The following is a 19,387-nucleotide window of genomic DNA, read 5'->3' as shown; positions in this document are numbered from 1 at the left end:
TAATTCTGTTTGAAGTACAACCTAACTGTCAAAACCACAAATGACCTGGTTCTAGAGACTTGATTGTACTGACTGATTAAGCAAATTGTTACTGAAATTCGAATGAACTGCTCTGGAAATCAGTATTTGTTTGATGATGGAGGGCTGGGTCTTATTCCAGCAGAGCAGCAAATTGAGCGTGGACAGAGAAGTAAGCTGCTTTTTCTAAATACACAGCATCAAAGTCAATAGAAAAGCTTTGCTTTTTCTAGGCCTTTAATGGGTGAAAATGCAACTCTGATGATTAATTTATTTTCTACTTTACCGTAGTTAGAAGACAAAAAAACCCCAATAAAATACTGCCTTAGATACTCATCTCTGGTTTTGGCATGTGTTTTGTAAATGACTCCTTGATAGCAAAATGAAGTATGTTACAGAATTTAGTGTGCAATCACTGTTAACTTTTAATTTAGTGGTGAAATACAGTATAATTAGTTGCAAATTAGTTGCAGATTAGTTGCTTCTTAGGTTCACAGCATGAGGCTTTTTGTCACTATGGCTACAAAAATATATTCTAGTTTTAAGGATATTGTACAACATTATTTACTTAATCTCAGAACTTCTTGGAACTCACAGATCCTTCCACTACATTGACAATTGGTGATACAGGGTTGCCTTTTTTGATTGAGACTTCTTTGTCAGCAGTCGTAACTATTTGCAGTGATCTAAAAATGCTTTAAAAGTTGTAACTGTTTTTAACAGGGATAAGTCAGTGATTTTGCTCTTGTTGATACTGATCTTTTCCAGTTCATTAGTCAGAGAGATGTTAGTTCCTGTGTTGAGAGAGACCTGCATGGGGACAGTGGTAGCCTACTCAAGAGCGAGTTTGTTTGTACTTCACAGGGCTCCCGTTTCTAGGACCAATCATCAATACACAGAAGTGCTCGAGAATTATTGTTTCATTGAGACATTAAAAACACACAAAAAATCCTAAACCCCTCTAAAACCTCAAGTTTAACATTTGGGGGTGCAAAACCCTCTCTTGGGAGTTCCTTGTCTTTGCCATTTGCTTATCCTGTCCCCAGAAGGTCAGGACAATTTTCCCCTGCAGACCTGTGCCAGATGTGAGCTCACTCTGTGCTGTATCTGATCCCACCAGCACCAGAGTGAAGGAGCTGGGAGGCAGACTCCAGGCTAGCTCAGTGCCTGGGTGGGGTTGGCATCAGTTCTGGAAGCCCAAAGTGTCACCTGCATCTGGACCATAATGCCTTTCATGCCAGCACTGGGCACAGAGCTGGGGGGTGAATTATCGTCTCTGGCTTTTACATTTTCTTCCTTGCTTATGGTAAAATTTGCCTTTCATTATTACGAGTTGCAGGCAATGAAAATGTGCCCTCAAGAGCGTGTTCACTGGAGCTAGAATTTCATGGTGTTTGGCTGTGGTTTCTGGTTTCTTGTTTTAGTAAGGGTGGGGTTTTTTTAGGTTTTGGTCTTCTTTTTTTCCACAGTGAGACAAAGTGGAATCATTTTCCATGCCCTCAGCAGTTTCTAGGCTGTGCTAAGAATATGCTTACCTTTCTGATACAGGCACAGCATCCAGATATAGTGAGTTAAGAATGCCCACCCTGACACAGATAACAGGGTATTTTTATGGCATTAATCTCTAGTTTACTGTGTAGAGCTGTTTCCAGGCTGCTGAATCAGAGGATATGCTAAAGATTTACGTTAGAGAATGGGAATTAGTCATGTTGAACAGAACTGAAAAGTGTAGAGGGGTCAAAACCACAGGATAAAGACTTTTGTGATGAGCAATGCCCTCAGGAAATTTATTCCTTCCTAGATCATGTTCCTCAGTCTTTCTCACAGTACAAATAACATACCAAAAGACAGACTTAAAGTGTTTTAAGGTAGAAAGCAGCATGCAGTAATGTCAATGCTGTGGAAGGGGATTATTAATGCACAGCAAAACAGGCTGCATGTTGTCAAAGATAAGTAAGTATAAACAGATGATTTCTCCCAGCTAAAATCCCAGCCTGAAGCCAAGGGAGTGGCCTAGAATAACAGCAGATGGAAACCCAGGCCCTTCTTGCTGCAGCTTGGAAACTTGATGGAGAAGGAAGGGTGGCAAATGGAGAGGAAATAATGGTTTGTGCTGTGCCAGGGCTGTCCTCCTTGGAGGGAGGGTCCATCAGAGGTGGTGTGCTCCGTGCTGCCGTGGGACAGCATCCAGCCCACAAACCTGGGGCTCTCTGTGCCATGTGCTGTGCTTTTGTCCTTCCCAGGCCGAGGACCGAGCAAAGAAGAGTGACAGCATCCAGCCCAGCCTGTGGCCGGCGGCGCTGGGACACGAGGCCACCCCGCCGGCCAGGATGGGATCCGGGAGCAGCTCCAGCCCCTGCACCCCCGCGCCACAGAGAGCCCTGCTCCTGCAGGTACTGGTTCCTGCAGCACAGCCCAGCAGGAACACCATTCCCTGCTGGCACAAAGGACCTGTGCCAACCAGCTCTGAGGTTTTGTGGTGCTGCCTCTGCTGCTGAGTTCTGTGTGCAATTATACTTAAGCACTGCAGATCAGGGTTAGATAAGAGTTATTTTTTGCGCTTGGTTGTTGATTCCATGAAGCTCCTCTCAGATGTTTCACAGGAAGTGTGAGTGACAGTGCTGTTGCAGTCCCTGGATGATGTATTATTTATATGATGCCATAAATTATATGGTACTTTACGAAACAAGTCTGAATGCAAAATTTTTATGAGTGAAACCATGTGAACAATCAATATTTTTATTGATCTTAGGAAAGAATCTGTAATTATGTGGAGATACAATAAGGAGCAATGCAGAATCAGATTTTACCTGTGCATATAGCCCAGAAAGTCCAAATATTTTAAAATTTTAGAAGTGGGATCTGAACAGTACCTATGTCGTAAAACATCTGATGATGTTCTGCACTGGAATCCTTCTCTCAAAACATTTTAACTCCTGATGTTTTTACCAGTTCTGGAAGAGGTGATTCATGGTTCTCACAGTGTGCCCAAAACTGGGCTTCCTTTCAACATCCTACTCACAGTGTTTGAAGGAAATAGTGTGGACTGCAGGGTTTTTTTCTCCAGTCTCTTGTGAAAGGACTGTAAGCGTATGTGAGCAAAAGAGAAACTAAACTGCAAGTAAAAATGTAACAAACTACTATAAGTGTGAGCACAACTCATTAGCCTGGATATCTCCACTTGTTCTGAAGGTGTGCAGTGACCAGAATAATCTTATTGCTGGTACGTTTTACATAGTATTTAATAAGTACATTTCATAGTATTTCATTTTTGCTTTCATTCATCCCCTCAGTCACAGCACTAGTTTTATTCTTGGCAGCTTTCAAGACTGGAAACTGGATGGATGGAAGGATGGATGGACAGTTTTTGTATGCATCTCTCCAGTTGCTTCTGTGGGATTTAGCTAGTGCTACCTGCAGGAGAGTGACATTCAAATCAGGCTTAGGCATTGTTTGTGTGCTTCTGTGGCATGTTGTGACCTCATTCTGTGCTGGGTCATGGAGTCAAAGGGGGAAGGTCAGGCTGCAGAGGAGGATGGGTTATTGGTGGCAGCTCAGCTGCTTTCAGAGCATGTCACACTGCCTCACCAAAGCAGCAGCGTGGGCCTGTATGCTTCCCTGAGTGTATCTGCAATTATGGGTTATTGCTGTGAGATCAGGTTTTATTATCCTAAATGTTTCTTAAACTCGTTGTTGATTTGGCTTGGCATGAGCTTCAGGTGAACATCCTGCATGAAATGCCACAGTCATAGGATGGTTTGGGTCAGAAGGGACCTCTAAGAGTCACATAGCCCAACCTCCCTGCCATGAGCAGGGACATTTTCAACTAGATCAGGGTGCTCAGAGCCCTGTCCAGCCTGGTTTTGAGTGTTTCCAGAAATGGGGCATGTGCAGCCTCTCTGGGCAACCTTCTCTGGTGTTGTACCACCCTCATCATAAGAATTTCTTTCCTTACTTTCCTAAAGTTCAGGGTTTTGACTTTACCCTTTGCCTGAGCCATATCCCTCAGGACTATGACCTCCACCAGTGTGTGATCACTGCAGCCCCAGCTGCCTCCAGCCTTGAATTCACTGGTTAGCTCCTCTGTGCTGGTGACCCTCAGGACCAGTATTGCATCCCCCCTGACAGGGCTGTCTATCACCTGGCTGGAAAAGTTATCCTCTGTGAATTCCAGGACTGCTGGATTGCCTTCAGCTCACCCTGCTGCTTTCCCAGCAGATACCAGAGTAGCTGAAATTCCCCAGCAGGAGGATTTGGGGAAGCAGCTCTCCCCTATCCTGCTTTGGTTTGTGCCCTGGAGTGAGTCTGAGAGTCTGGGAGGTGGATAATGGCTGGCTCTTAGTGTCTCTGAGTCAAAGCCTCCCTGTGCCTTTCCTCTTCAGGTTGCTTTGCTGTTTGGTGATGATGGAAAAATCACCAGAAGCAGATGTTGTGAGGAGAAAGGCCACATTTCACCTGATAGCTTTTACCTGGAAAAATATTTCTGTTTGTCTTCTCACATCCTTTTTTTCCAGAGCCTGTTTGTTGTTTCAAGTCACGAGTATTGTAAGTGGGCTGAGTTGATGGCCTGGCTTGCAGCATCAAATCACTGGAGAGCTATTGCAAGGTCTACAAGAAGGACATTTGTATCTTAGCCTTGGGCAGAGGCTGGCAGCTTCCCTGAGGCAAATATTTCAGCCCTGTAATAGCAGTGGGAGCATCCATAGTTTATTGCAGGGCATTTGGGATTCTGCAGGAGTACAGTGGCTGTACAGAGGGCAGTCTCATCCTGCTTGGAAGCCACTCCTGGGATGAGAGGCTGCTTCATCTGGGACCAGTGATCATTCCTCTGCACCCTGTCAGTGCTTTCCTGTTTTGTAGCACCTCTCTGAGCTGCTGAGGGAAGTGGTGAGGAATGAAGCAGTATTTTCCAACTTCCTTCATGTTTCTTGATGGAGACTACACTACAAAAAGTGTATGCTGTTTAGAGTGATGGTGTTACTTAAGGATAAGAGCAGCAAGTGATGCACAGTGGTTGCCATGTGATTTCAGTCTCTGCTGGGAGGTGCCCTGGTACCCCTCACAAGGCTCCAGCTGACAGTGCATGTGGACAGGGAGAAGCCAATCTGTGCTGCTGCCTGCTGTGTTCACATGGACTCCACATGAACTTCAGTGGGTAATTTATAAATCCCCTGAAGAGTTATTTTTCCCTTTGCTGGTTGGGAGCAGCTGTTGCTGCTAATGGCAGCATGTTTGGACATGCTGCCTGCATTAACTGGATGAGGTGTTTAGGCAATACAAGTGATGGGTCAGGTAGTCACCTAGAGATTAAAAGACACAAATATACTTGTGAAATTCATTATGTGGGTGCCTAGTTGATTTAAAATAAAAGTGAACTGTGGAGTTGAAATGCAAGCTGAATTCATCACAGATGCTGCACTGAAGAACTTCTAGCCAGGTTTGTCATAGAGGGATCATCTGCCAGCACTGCTCTGCTCAGACAAAAATTACTTTTTATTTTCAACAGTCATATTCGGAGAGATCTTGTGACACATCCTGGATGCCCAGATCCCTCTCAAAATTATTTCACTGAAAGACTTCACACAGCTCCTGAGGTGAAAGGAGAATGATTTCTCAGTGCCTTGCATTCTCTCTGTCTGCTGAGGGAAATTGAGATTCAGATTATACCAATTCCACCTGCTTTGTACCACGTTTGTGTTTGCTGCAGTATAAAGCAGATCTGGCTCTCTGGTTGTGGTGGTATGGGATGAGCTGTTTTGGACTGCTTCCAGAATTTCACAGAGGCTTCTTGAACAAAGTCACTGAGTCTGATTTTCTGCCCAGCTTCTGCTACCTGACTAGTGGAAAAATTTAGCTCACATCTGAAATTAACTCCATTTTTAATTAACTCCTATGGTTTTCCTATATGATTTGCTAGGTAGATATGCTCTGTTGTGTGGGGTGATGTGACTGAATCAGAACAAGAAGTCTTAACAATATTACAAGAGCTAGCTGTGTGTAAAGCCATGGACTACCCTAATATCCCAGAGCACATTTGCTCAAAAGTTTAAGAAATTCCTTTTCCTTATGCTGTTTCCTAAAAACACTTGCACTTACTCTATCTCCTTTATGTAAATTCAGTTCAAATTAGTCACTTGGGCATCCTCCAAAAAACAGCGCAGCTTTTCTTTTCAAAACTTCTTGCTTCTGAATGGTTTTAAACTAACTCTAGTAATGAGTCTTTTGTGCTGTATCACCTTATGTTATCATTTTGTGAATCAAAGTGTTCTTTTCCCGAGCTCAGTTACATGTCCCTTTATGGTTTGAGGACACAAAGCAGGTAACACTTTCTCTACCAATGCTTTCTGTACATGAGGAGAGCTGCTGTTATTTAGATATTACTTACAAGAAAAACAATTTAAGGCTCAAATCTCAATAGTTTAGAATCTTTATTAGGTGGAGAGGTTTAAATTATTTTCCCTATGCAAACGTAAGGAGAATATCAAAAACTGATTTTGGGGGTTATTTGAAATGGTTTTGGCTTGCTTGTGGAAGCAGGTGTCTGCTCCTGGCTTTACACAGAACTGGTGGTACTGAACAGAGTTTGGATTCACTCAGTCACTTATATCATGACTCAGCAAAGCTTATCCATGCTTTTAAACACAAATAGTTTTTTCTGGGAATCAGCAAGACTCAAAGGCTGGAATTTAAAAATAAATATATGTATCTTGTTGAAAAAGTGGCAAGGAAATCTTCCTATATTCTGATAATAATACACCTGCTACAAAACCTGTTTCTGTACAATGGATCTCTTCAGGTGAGCACTTTGCTGCTCAAATAATTCTGGTTAACTAAAAACTGTTATTAAAGTCAATCTTGTTGGACAAAAAGGTATTTTGAAAGTACACAGATTATGTTACAACTGCTGAAAAAGCTGTTTTCTGTAAAGAGAGTCAACAAAACATATTGTCCCTAAAAGACAGGAAAAGCACCTGAATAACTAAGTGAACTTCTCAGGATTGGTTTTGGCAGTTGACTTTGTCATACAGGTCTGTGAGGTTGCAATGAGACATCTTTGACATCTTTTATCTAGTTTTAGAATTACTGCCTGTCAATATTTAATTGACATTGAACATTGTTCCCATGAAACTTAGTCTTGTACAGATATAGAGAGCTCATAATCCTATTATCTTCTTGAAAGCTGTGTGAAGTTCTAGTTACTGTGGTTTACTTTTTAGGATGGAGAAACTCGATAATTTTGTAGACTTACCTGATAAATCAATAAAATACTCATCTGAGTCATTCTTTAGGGAAGGTGTACTGTAAGTGCCTCTTGTCCAACTGTAATTTAGTTGGGACACAGGAGTTTGAACTCTGACTCAGAAAAAAATTGCAAACTTGATTCTTAGACCTTGAAGGGTTGGAGGTGCTGCACTTGCCATGTGTTTGAGGAAGAGGCACCTCGCAGAGAGCCCTGGCCTAGCATTGCATGGGAGCTCAGATTAGGTGAAGCACAGAGTGGTACAGCTTCAGGCCTTCCTCTAATACTTCTATTTCTGTAATATCCAGCCGATTCCAGCATAACAGAATCTGCCCTGCAGACAGGCCCAGCTCAGACAGGGCTCCTATGTGTTCTGTCTTGGTCTTGTGTCCAAGAGGATTTCTCATTTCAGGGAGGCAGTACTCTCAGCTGACACATTTAACTCTTGAGTTTCTTCCTCTTTGGCAGACACTGGGGTTGCAGATCATCAGAATGTAGATTTTTACATATAGAAAGTATCAGATATTTTAGCTTGAGTTTTGTACTGCTGACTTCTTGTTATCTTAGAGTGAAGAATTTGTAAGGGTAACTTGATTCCTTCCCCTTCCAGTGCTGTGATTGGGGTTTTTGCTATGCTCTAATTGGACATCTTTAGGGGTGTTTTAAACCAGGTGGCTGCATTGGGATCACCTGGACTTGACCACCCATGAGGATGTAATTTGAGCATAATTTCATTATTTCTTACTGCATTCTCAAGTTTGATCTTTCTTTTTTTCAAGTAATTGAAATATAATGAGGGTCCCCTTATTATAACTGGAGCACTTAAAGGTGCTTGCAGCTCACAGTTTGCTGCCAGTGACTGTGGGTTGGTGGTGGTCACGCAAGGAACACTTGGATGTCAACATCTAAGTTAAGGGAGGTGGGTTCCCACAGTGATTAGACTATGGAAATTCTGCAGTGGAAGCATTGTCCAGGTTTGAATGAATGTAGTGACTCCACAGCATTTTTTGCATCGTCCAGGTACTTAATTCCCTGTGCATTGCCAGTGACCTGTTTGCTTCTCCACAGATTTAAGAAAGGGGTGTGTGTGTATATATACACACACACAGAAAATAGATTTTTTTTTGCTATTTCTTTTTGTTGTACCCTTCACCTTGGGATATTTGTGCCTAAATGCTAACCTGCTGGAAATGAGTAGCTCACTGCACAGTGAACAAAGTGAGTAGGGCTCTATCCAGGCACAATATTCCTGCTATGCTTAGTAAATATTTAATCTAGAACCATTGATCTCTGTTGAGACTGCAGTCTGCTAGGTAGGCAGGGAAGTGCAATTCACCATGTGTTTTGTTTGCTTCAAGTGTGAGAATTTCCGGGCTAGTAAGGACGTGTACCACAGCAGCTCCCTGTCAGACATGGTGACAGCACCGCTCAGCCCTGGGCAGGACGATGTGTTCTGGAGCCTGAGCGACAGCAAAGAGCAGCCCCCAAAGGTGGGTAAAACTCGGGGAGTTTGGCTCTCTTGGGGGTTGTCTGCACTGCACTGTTATATCCACCCTCTGCACTTCATGAAACTCTGAAAATCATGTTGCTTGTATGTGAACTGGGTGACGCTAATCTAGAAAGAGAGATGCAAATTTACAGGGAGGTTGGTGGTGTGGGTTTATGTGTATGTGTATTTCGTGGTTTGACACTGGCCAAATGCCAGGCACCCACTAAAGCTGTTCACTCACCCTCTTTTCCTCTCAGCTGGGCAGAGGAGAGGGAAAAAAATTAACAAAGAGCTTATGAGCTGAGATGAGGACCAGGAGAAGACATTCTATGGGCAAAACAGGTTCAAATTTAAAGGTATAAAGTAAATTTATTATTAACAGAGTCAGAGGGGAATAATGAAAAGTAAAATAAGCCTTTAAAACACCTTTTTTCCCTTCAGCCCCTCCCTCCTTCCCACCAACAGTGCAGGGAGAGAGGGCATGGGGGTTTGGTCAGTTTGTCACTCAAGATCTTCAGTTTTCTTAGGGAGAGGAGTCTTTCCTCTGCTGTGCCGTGGGTCCCTCCCAAGGGCAGTCTTCCCAAAACTGTTGTGGCATGGGTCACCCCTCCAAAGGGTGCTGTCGTCTAAGGACAGGCTACTCTCGTTTGGAAGCAAGGGCTCTCTCTGTCTCTGGCAGAAGGGGCCCTCTCTCTCCATTCAGGTCTCTCACAGGATCACAGCTTTCTCTGGCATCCTCCCACTCTGGTGTGAGCACTTTTCCCCTGGGCTGCGAGTGGATCTCTGCAGCCCCCGTGGACTTCACGCACTACATGGGGACAGTTTGTTTCCCCATGTTCCTCACCATGGCCTGCAGAGAATCTCATCTGCGGCCATTGGGGCACCTCCTCCCGCTCCTTCTCCACTGACCTTGGTGCTGCCACGTTGTTTCCCTCACATGTCCTCACTTGCCCCGCTTCTCTGACTAGAAGTAAAACTGCTGCCCGTAGGTGCCATTGCCAACAAGTTCCACCAGTTCAGAGATTCCTACAGGACCGCGCAGCACGGAGAGGTTGATCTGGTTTAGGTTCGGTGTCGGCAGTCACAGGCCGTGGTTTCCCTGCTGCCATGGTGTGGGCAGTGGCCGCGGCGCCGGCGCTGTTTGACGCCTCTCTCGGGGCAGGGCAGCGGGAAGGAGAAGCCGCTGCCGCCCCGGCCCTGCTGCCCCGGCGGGGCTGCCTGGGGCGGCCGTGCAGGCCGGGCTCGCCGCAGGCCGCACCGAGATGGCGGCGGCTGCGGCGGCGCAGCGCCGGGGCTGTGCCGGGATGGGCCCGGCGGGGGCACCTCGCCAGCCCGAAAACACTGCCAGTGAGCTGTTCTGGTTTTCTTCTTAAATGTGTCCTCACAGAGGCGTTACCAGCCTCTCTATGTGGGCCAGCAGCATGTCCACCTTCAGAGCCATCAGAGATCGGCTCTGTCAGACATGGTGGAAGCTTCCAGCAGCTCCTCACAGAAGCCACTTCTGTGGCACCCCCACTACCAAAAACCAGGCTGTGCCAAATCGACACAGTGTATAGTATCTGCACACATACAATATCTGCAGGATGTGTGTTGCAGACACACCTCTTTTGTTATACCAGGTATTTGTAGCAGCCTGTTTGGTGAAAAGGTCTGGCTTGTTGTGGAAAAGCTTGTTAGTTTGTGTAATTGAGGTGCTGGTGTATTTCTCTTTCTAACAGAATTTCTGTGAACAACTCCAAGACTATTTGAACAGGAATTCATATGCCCATGTGTGTATTTAGTTCATTACTTTGCAGTTGGGATGTGTATGTCTCATTCCCCAGCCTGTGGTAACAACATAAGGTAATCCACCACCTCGGGAAAGTTGCATTCAGTGACTGCAGGTGCCTTCACTGTCTTCTTTAAATATTGACCAAGAATGATACTGACTCTGAGGAAAGGTGCAAACCTCTTTCTGTTTGCACCCTGATAGACTGTGTGGGCTGAGAGCAAACTGGAAACACCTGCTGCTGACTTGCAGCTTCCAGTGCTGATATCATGGAATACCTCCCCACAGGTCCCACTGCATTATTGTTTGTTTCTGTTGGCCAGTGTTATTTTTTTCATTGATACAGGATAATCATTAGGTTTATTGAAAAAATCTACAATATCAATAGCAGCCTTGACATGTCTGATTAAATCCTTAAGGTTCCAGAAAGGACAACCTCGAAATTTTACAGCAGGGATCAGCCTGGCCATCAGAGATGCCTTTCAAGGTAAGCTTTAAAATGTCTTATACTTATTCTAAAACTAAGCTTGCACTGTATACTTTATACACATACACTGTGCTTATACTGTATTTTATGCTTAAAGAAATTTTTTTATGCTGCTTCATTGTCAATAGGAAAACTGAAGTATCTGGCAGCTGCTCTACCTCAGTGCCAGTGGCATTGGTTTCAGAGTCAGGTGTCTGGATGCTTTGGTGAGGGGGGTCTGGCCTCAACTCCTTATACAGACACTTTTAATTACAGCATGTGCTGCTTGTTTTGCCTGATAGTAGCTTGAACAGGCAGCTTGTAGATGTATTGTGACAATTTTGGCAGTCTGCCCTTAAGGCTGATGTACTTTTTTCATATCCCAGGAGAAATTATCAAGGATGTCTAGAGCTCAGCAGTAAAGGGCAGCCCCCACTGGATGTCTAATCAGGGAACAGAATGGGTTGGAGAGACTGGAAAGTGGAGTAGATTTAGCTAAAATTGCAAAGTGATGTGCAGCATTTCTGATGAGTCAGAGTCAGAAACATTGTCTGAAGTAACTTTCAAGTGAAATCAAGCCCTAAATGCTCCCCACTTGGGAATTACAGGAGGCAAAGCAGAAGAGAAATGTATAAGTAATTGTCAGTTGTACAAATGAGTGACTTCTGGGACTGGGTTTCTGGTTGAGCCACTGGCTTGGCAACTTATTTTACTGTTCAATGCATTTCTTTCTCCATTGATAGGATAGGTGACTGCTGATGTATCTTCTAGGAAGGTAGTGCAGCAGTTCTCATGAGTTGTAAAGCCCTGAGATTTTGGAATGAGGTTGAGTTGTAAAGCCATTCTTGACTCTGAAGAGTCCAAGGGAGATGTAATATAGAAGAATATTTTGTAATATCTTGGAAATCTATGTAGTCTCCCAGGATGACTGCCCAGAGGAAGCTGTCCCCTCCATCGTCTCCTCTCACTCCTGGGTGGCCCTGCTTGGAGCAGCAGTGAAGATAAACTTTGTTATCCAGAGTATGATGTCGCACTGTAACAGCAGGAGCTCAGTCCTGTGGCCCAGGAGCTCTGTTCCAGTCTCTGTTCCTGCACATCAGAGTCTCATCTGCTTTTTGTCTTTCTGTTCAGTACCAGTCATCAGTCATCCCCCGGGGGACATGCTCTGAAGCTGAACAGTAGCAGCAGCACTCCTGGCACCAAGCAGTGGGAGATGGGATCTCATCAGAGCAGCTGGTCAACCTCAGGTGATTCCTAAGTCAAAGATCCATCAGTCAGAATGTGCTAAACTCCTGTCACATTAAATGGTCTTCTGTAGGGTGTCAAGTTCTGCATTGCAAATGGGATATGTCCTTTTAATGACATCCTCTGCAGAGAGGCTTTTGAAAGCCCTCTGGATTTTATGGGCCCATGTTCCTAAAATATAAGTACTTCCTCTTTTGAGTTAGAAAAGTGACTATGAATATATTTTCATATGGAAAATTTGAATTGCCTCAATTAAGAATTTGAAAAATATAATTTCTGTTGCAGTTAGTGACACAATTGAAATTCAGCAGAGCCAACATTCCAGAAATACAGATGTAATTCAGTACTGATATTCACTCTGGCAAATTCTGCTCTTTGCACTGCCCACTGATAAGATGATACAGTTGAGCAGTTGACGTACACTAATATTTCTGCACTCTAATAATATTCTGGCAAAAGGAAGCATAAATCTCTGTCTAGAGCACATTATAAAATATTTCTCCTGTATTCTTTTATGTACAGAAAAACAGTGGAATTGGAAAAAAAAGGCAAAATAAGTTAAAAGGAAGATAAAACCATCTGATTTAGGCAAAGTACAGCTTAGTAATTGCCTTTGCTGTCACTGGTAGTGGTGTAGGAATGCAGCAGCTTGCTTGTGGTTGTGAAGTGTTTTGCGGTACAGATTCTGGTTCCTGAGGTTCTGGCAGATGGGGATGTGGGGAAGTGGACAGCTTTTTTCCTCTCTTGCTACTGCTGTGGGTGTTTCCTGTGGGTCAGCTGCAGGGCAGTCACAAAGCTCTGGTGTGTCACAAGGCCTTGCATCCAGGTTGGCCACTGAAGATTGGGAACACGTGCCCAAGTCAAAGCAGGGTGGATGCAAAAAATGTTCTGAAACCACCCCAGTGATCTTATGAGGTCATTTATTTTTATATTGAGGTTTACATTGTTAATTTAAAAGCCCTTGATAAATGAGAACAAATTGCTTATTTATTACACTTACACAATCAAATCAGTTTTGCTTTTACTAGCTACATAGAATAGGAAGCTTTTCTTCAAGAGAAATCCAAAGCACGCTTTAAATTACTTGGGTTTTGTTTCTTTTTGCTCTTATGTCATTTTGTATTTGAATAACAGAGTTGAACAACATGCAACAGCCCAGCTCAACTTTGCAAAGTCCATGTGATGTGTAACTCCTGTGTTATTTTGGCACGGAGAAACAAAAATCTCACCAGAAATGGAAAGAATAGAAAACCTCCCTTGTGGTTTAAACTGTCTCCTTGAGTTCTTAAGTGTCATTAAATTACAGCTAGTTCTGGCATACAGCATTTCAGATGTTGCTTTCCCAAACGCACAGGGATAATGAACTGGAGGAAAGGGCTATAAATACTTTAAAGCTAATAGTTCTGCTGAGTTGCTTAGTTGCTTATTGACCAGTAAGGAATTGTGAGTTTTGAAAGCTTTGCAAAATGGATGAAGACATGAAACCATTGTGACAAAACTAAATTACCAAATACAAATCTAATTTGTGTGAGCTTGAATTCTCCCCCTTAACTCACAAGGAAGTCCTGTTGGTAGCAGTGTGGTAGTCATGGGAGAAACTGCTGAAAAAGGCAAGTGTTGAGCTGGCCTGTGTGTCCCAGGGCAGGATGAGGGGACAGTGGCTTTCCCTCCTTTCCCCTGTGTCAGGGGTTGTGTGCAAAGCATCCCTTTAAGGCTTATCTTGCTTTTTCCAGTGCTGGCAGGCAGTGGGGGCCCACATTTCACAGGTAGATTTGCAGTTTAGTGCAGCTGTTTGCCCTCACCCAGTTGGATTTAGATAATCACTTTGGACTGTTAAACAAAGCTGGTTTTGTGTAGCAGTTTTGTGAAGGCCAAATCTTGTCAGCACCTCTCTCCCAGAGGTGTGTAGGGGGGCTCAGGCTCCTGAGCTTTCCTGCTGACCCCCTGTCTGCAGTCACAGGAAATAGCTGCCTGGCCCTTTGGTGCTGGAGTATGACCAGCAGCTGATGATGTGATGAGCTGTCTCTCCTCAAGAAGAAGATCAGAGGAAGGGATTAGGGTGCCCTCACCTTTTCCCTTGCTCCCTTTCCATGGAACTGTGGCTGATGTGCAGTGGGAGTGTGTTGCCAAAGTTTTGGTTTGCTTGTCTTACTCTTGCAGCATTAAAATACATAGTATCAATTTATGTAGGTAATATTGCAGCTTCTAGAACCACTGGGAAACAAGCAATGAGATTTTCCTTTGCAACAAAGAGAAAAGAGAAGTTTGTCAGCAGAGACTGGTATCTGCTTTGGGTCGTAGCTATGTGTGCTTGTCTTGCTCGCTCACCTGCTGCATGTACACTTAAAAAAATTTGGATTTTTTTTACCCGCAGGGAATCCAGGACTGACCAAAGCAGAGAATGTTTTGTCCCAGAACCACGTGCAGTTGCATCAAAAGCCGGAAAAAGTTTCTCATCCAGGCCAAATTGCAGTAGGTTCTTTTAAATCCTCTGATATTTTTGATTTGCTCACCATTATCACCAGGGGGTCTGTCTGTGCTGACAGCTCTGTTTTGGTGTGTGAGTTTGCTGTCACTCATGAATCAGCCTGAGGGGTGTGTGAGGCTGGCTCAAGCTCACTGCTCTCAGTCCAGGTCTGACTTATGTCCAGCTCACATTCTCAGCAGAGTGTCCAGTTTTGGCTCAGGTCACTTCCCTGTGTGAGATACCCACCTGTGACAGACCAACAGAACCAGATCAGCTTCCTAGTAAAGCTTTTCTTGCTGTGGAAGTGACCAAAACTGTATGTGCTGGGACATAAAATACAGCAGGTGCTGTTTAACAGTGGGTTCTTCAGCTGAGTTTTCTTTGCTCAGAGTCCAGGCTCCTTTGCCAAGGTGAAGGACAGTGCCAACTCCTTGTTAAAAGCAATAGAGTATTCCTCCTCAAGTGATGAAGGCAGCAGCAGCAGCAGCAGTGATGAAGATGACACAAACCACACAAGGTTGGCTTGATTATTATTATTATTAATAATAATAAGAAGAATATTGTTCTTGTTACACACTTCTGAATATCTAGAAAAAGCCAGCATGCCTAAATACTCCTCCTCCTTTGAAGTTACTATTACTCATTTGTGTCAGTTGTAATTAAGCAATTTAATTGCATTTTAATGAACTCCTGGGGGTAAATGTTTGCTCCATCAGATGTGCACAGGGTAATAATGCACTTTGATGACTTGCTGCCCTGGGACAATGAGGAAATGTCTTGTTTTAACTGGATATACTGGGTAGTGCTCTTACAGGGATTAGTTCACATTGATCTACATTTACATGGAATTTTTGAAATAAAGAGAGGGAAACAAAACTGTAAAAACTGTATGCCTTCATGACAAATACAGGTTACAGTGGAGAAAACAAGGCAGATATGACCCTTAATTTCACTGTGGGAGAAATAATTGCCACTGAAAAGTTGATTTCTTCACCAGGGCTGTTTCTAAAAAGGAGATATGGTTTTGCAAAATGTGCTGTGTTTTTAATACTGACATTCTGCATTTGCTGTGGCTTGTCCCACAGCTGATTTCACCTGAACTGTGTCTCTCTAGAGTTCCAGTTTATTTTGCTGGTTTTGTGACTGACATCTTGTGGTGTGCTACCTGTCATGTAAAATGTGAATTCTGCTGAGAAATAGTGGAGCAAGAATAGCTTGTTACTCCAAGAGAAGGGAGCCAGGGGGTCACTTGGATCCCCTGCTGTTAGGAACAGCAAACAGAAGCATTTTTTGTATTGGTGAATGAAACTTCTGATTTTCTTGCAAAGAGGCTTCAGTCTAATTCAGGTTCTTGGATTTACCTTGAAGTACATCCCAGGGCCACAGAGCTCTCTGGGATAGGGCTCTTTCTCTTCTGACAGAATTACACATGCAGTTTTGTCAGGTGTCAGGCAGAGATGCCCAGATTTGGAGCATTGTTGGCATGTTACTGTGTTGGGCTGGTACCAGTCCTTTCCCCTGTGCTGCTCTGAAGAGGCAGAATTTTTGTGCCTGCATATGCTCCTCATTTGCATTTCTGAAGTTCATTTTCAAAGCTGAGATGAGGAGAAAGAATGTTTAAAATCTTGTCGCTTATTCAGTGCACCTGAAAGAGCTGACTTTTACTGTAATGCCTTTGTTTTCCTACTGATCTCTTCCAAACCACCGTATTCTGATCTGTAAAAAGTTTTATTCACTCTAGGTCATAGAATTCATCCTAGACCTCAGAAAGACTCTACATAAAAATATGGATTTGCCCTGTAGCAATGACTTTGCTGTGTAAGTGTTAGATTGCTGTGATCTTTGCATGCTGTATGATTTGAAGGAGTGGTATCACTGCCTTTGGAACTCTGCATTTGTTGTTTGCATCTCCGCTGTGTCTGAGATCCTCTGGAGAGATGCAATTAGGATGCTCCTTGTCACGTTTACCTTCCTGTGCACACAGCCACTACAAGAGCCCCTGTAAAATCATAGGTATAACCTTGCTATTAACAGAGTCCCTTCACATTGGCTGAACATCATTTATAGTAAAAGATACTTCAGGAAGTATATCCTGATTGCTGCCAAGTAAAGAGCACAAAGGATAGTGATCTGACTGAAAGGAGCAGCCAGTGTTCAAATTGCATATTCTGGCTGGAGTGAAGGGTTTGGGGATATTTTGCTCTCTAGAGCATGTAGGATCTGAAGCCCCTTGCACTTTGGAGTGTTTCTGTTGGGCTCTGGCTGAAGCACCTTGGGCCAAGTTTTAGTGGGCTACTGAAACCAAACTTTTCCTGTTCTTGCCTGGGCTGTGGCGCAGCACCTGATGTCCACACTCCAGCTTTCTGGAGATGCCCAGTAGGACTACACTTGAGACATCTGCAAGAGAAGGAGCTTCCAATGTTTTTGGATGAATCCTGGTAACCACCCTGAGAAGGCTCCTTTCTGAGGATGCTGGAATAAGGGCTGCTGTGTTTCACCAGTAAAGCAACTTCTGGTCTTGTTTTTCTTTACAGTGAGATGAGCCAGAATTCTTCCTCACACACTTAAGATTTTTGTTTTAAAGAAACAAAAAACACTGGCTTTTGTCAGTGTATATGATCCACTGTCTTACCTCCTTGTTTAGAACATATATTCCATTGATGTTAACTTCTCCTACTTTATGGAAAGTGCTTCCTCCTCCAGTGCTGCAGTATGCCCCTAAAACACTGAGTGTCCTGGGACTCATTTGTATAGTTCAGTTTCCTCTCTTTGCTCTTCGATTGCTGTTTCCTACCAGCATTTGGACAAGGTGGATGCAGGTGTGTGCTTGGCTAGGAGTTACTTTCTCCCTCTCCTAAGTTGAATGTTGACATTATTTAAGATCAGCTGCTGTTTTCTTCCCTAAGAAGAACAGGTCCTGGCATTCACCATTGATTCTAATCCACATCTCGTCATTCCTTCTTAGTTTAGTGTGCAAATATTTACCCACTCGCATAGAATGGGGAGACAATCCAAAACCAGAAAATAAACAACAAAAAGTGCCATAAAAACTTCTACGCACCCATCTTAAATCAGTAGGTCTTTCACCAAACCTTCTTTGTTATCACATGGGGCATCATTTAAAAGAAAAAAAATACATTACAGTCTGCTACCAGTTGGCACATAGCACTGTAGAGCCCTTCGCACTGGCTGAATCCAGTCAATTTTACAATTACTGGAAAGGAGGCAAAAATGTAATAGGCTTAAATGGATTGCAGTAAAAAAGATATGAGTATAAATAAATAAATGGGATAAATAAAACATTTGAGATGGAAGTGTGCAGAAATGGGGCCAAGACATGTTTGAAGCAGTTCCACTTGGGTGAAAAAGTTTAAAATGCAAAGATACCTCAGGCAGTGCAGGAAGCAGTGATGTACTGGGAATTCACAACAGACACTTGCCTTGTTCTCACTCTTGCTTTTGCTATCAGCTTTTGATCACTGTTGAGGATGGGATGCTGGGCTAGGGGGGCTCTTGGCCCCAGCCAGTCCAGCAGCTCTTGCTTTCTTGTCTCTCTGTGCACTGGGCAGCATTTTCTGGGTTTCCTTTTAAGGTGAGGAGGTCCATGTTACAGGGACTGATTCACAGGATGAAGTTCCAGTGTAGCCTGTCCCAGCAGGCACTGGCAGAGAGGTCCCTGACAGCAGCACATGGCAGAGCAGCTGCTGCTCTCTCTGGAGAGCAGGGTGGGTCATAATTACACCCCACAGGGGAATATGTGACAGGAGCCAGAAGTTTTGAAGTAGGCACTTCCCAAATGACAGCTTGAGGGACTTGCCTGAGCTATGCAGTGTCTGAAAGATGATGGATGAAGTGCAGGGAGATGAAGGGGTGTTCTCTGTCAAGGTGGGGAGAGCTCCCTGCTGTGTGTGAGTGGTCCTCAGGCACAAGCCCATTCAGGCAGATCCACAGACTAATCAGCTTGCTTTTGTACAAGAACCTTTGAGTGTAACTATTGAATGTTAATTATGTTCACATTTGAACATGGCTATGTGTAGTATTTTCCTTTTTTTAAATTTTTTTCCCCTGAAGTAGTTCTGTTCATTAATTGGAGTTTGTTACCAGGCAACTGCTAAGCGGCAGAATTGCAGATTTCTCAAGGACAAGGATACCAGATGGAATTGAACTGAAACCCCAAAGCACCGTGGCAGAACAGAAGGTAATTTGGCCATTTGTGAGGGGGTGGGTGTAGTGAGGGGGAGTCAGGTCATTAATGTCCATGATAAACACCATATCCATTACTTCTTGGGAGCATTCTCGCTCTGAAGTCCTGCTCAGTCATTGCAAATTATAGCTATAAGCCTTGAAAAAAAAAGTGTAGTTTCAGGTTTTGTGCTTCCTGTAGTAATGCTTACATTTAGGCACAAAATTGCAGTTCTTTATTTGTCCTTCTTATTGACCTGTAGTAGTTTCTGATGTCAAGGTATTTTGTGAAGGCACTGGACAAAAAGCACTGTTATTATTGTTGGTGTGCATTGTTGCTACTTTTAAAAAAGTTTAAAGTGAACTACCTCCTACTGCTTAAAATATTCTCAGAACAGGGGAAAACCACTTTATCTCTCCCTACTGGCTTAGGAAAAATTCTTGTCTTCTCATGTGTCATGTTGTGGTTCCTTCCAGCTGTAGTTTCTAGTAGAGGCTTCCAGTCATGTGGA

At 43.7% G+C, this 19,387-nt stretch overlaps 1 protein-coding gene across 5 annotated transcripts in view; it reads left to right on the top strand.

The window, feature by feature from the left end:
• Window positions 1-19,387, top strand: part of NRK (Nik related kinase) — a 100,988-nt gene that overhangs the window by 61,281 nt on the left and 20,320 nt on the right. For all 5 annotated transcript variants that reach the window (XR_003960397.4, XR_005980378.2, XM_072929105.1 and 2 more), the window contains exons 15-21: window positions 2,262-2,411; window positions 8,617-8,748; window positions 10,935-11,002; window positions 12,113-12,228; window positions 14,601-14,698; window positions 15,083-15,210; window positions 18,798-18,891. Coding sequence is in view for 3 of the 5 variants with exons in the window: in XM_072929105.1 (XP_072785206.1) it covers window positions 2,262-2,411; window positions 8,617-8,748; window positions 10,935-11,002; window positions 12,113-12,228; window positions 14,601-14,698; window positions 15,083-15,210; window positions 18,798-18,891 (786 nt within the window). In the remaining 2 variants the exon portion in view is untranslated. The remainder of the gene's footprint in view (window positions 1-2,261; window positions 2,412-8,616; window positions 8,749-10,934; window positions 11,003-12,112; window positions 12,229-14,600; window positions 14,699-15,082; window positions 15,211-18,797; window positions 18,892-19,387) is intronic.

This window comes from Taeniopygia guttata, chromosome 4A (assembly GCF_048771995.1).
Source record: "Taeniopygia guttata chromosome 4A, bTaeGut7.mat, whole genome shotgun sequence".
In the NCBI taxonomy this organism is placed as follows: Eukaryota; Metazoa; Chordata; class Aves; order Passeriformes; family Estrildidae; genus Taeniopygia; species Taeniopygia guttata.
The sequence above is the reverse complement of the archived record's forward strand: the minus strand, read 5'-3'. Positions and strand labels throughout refer to the sequence as shown.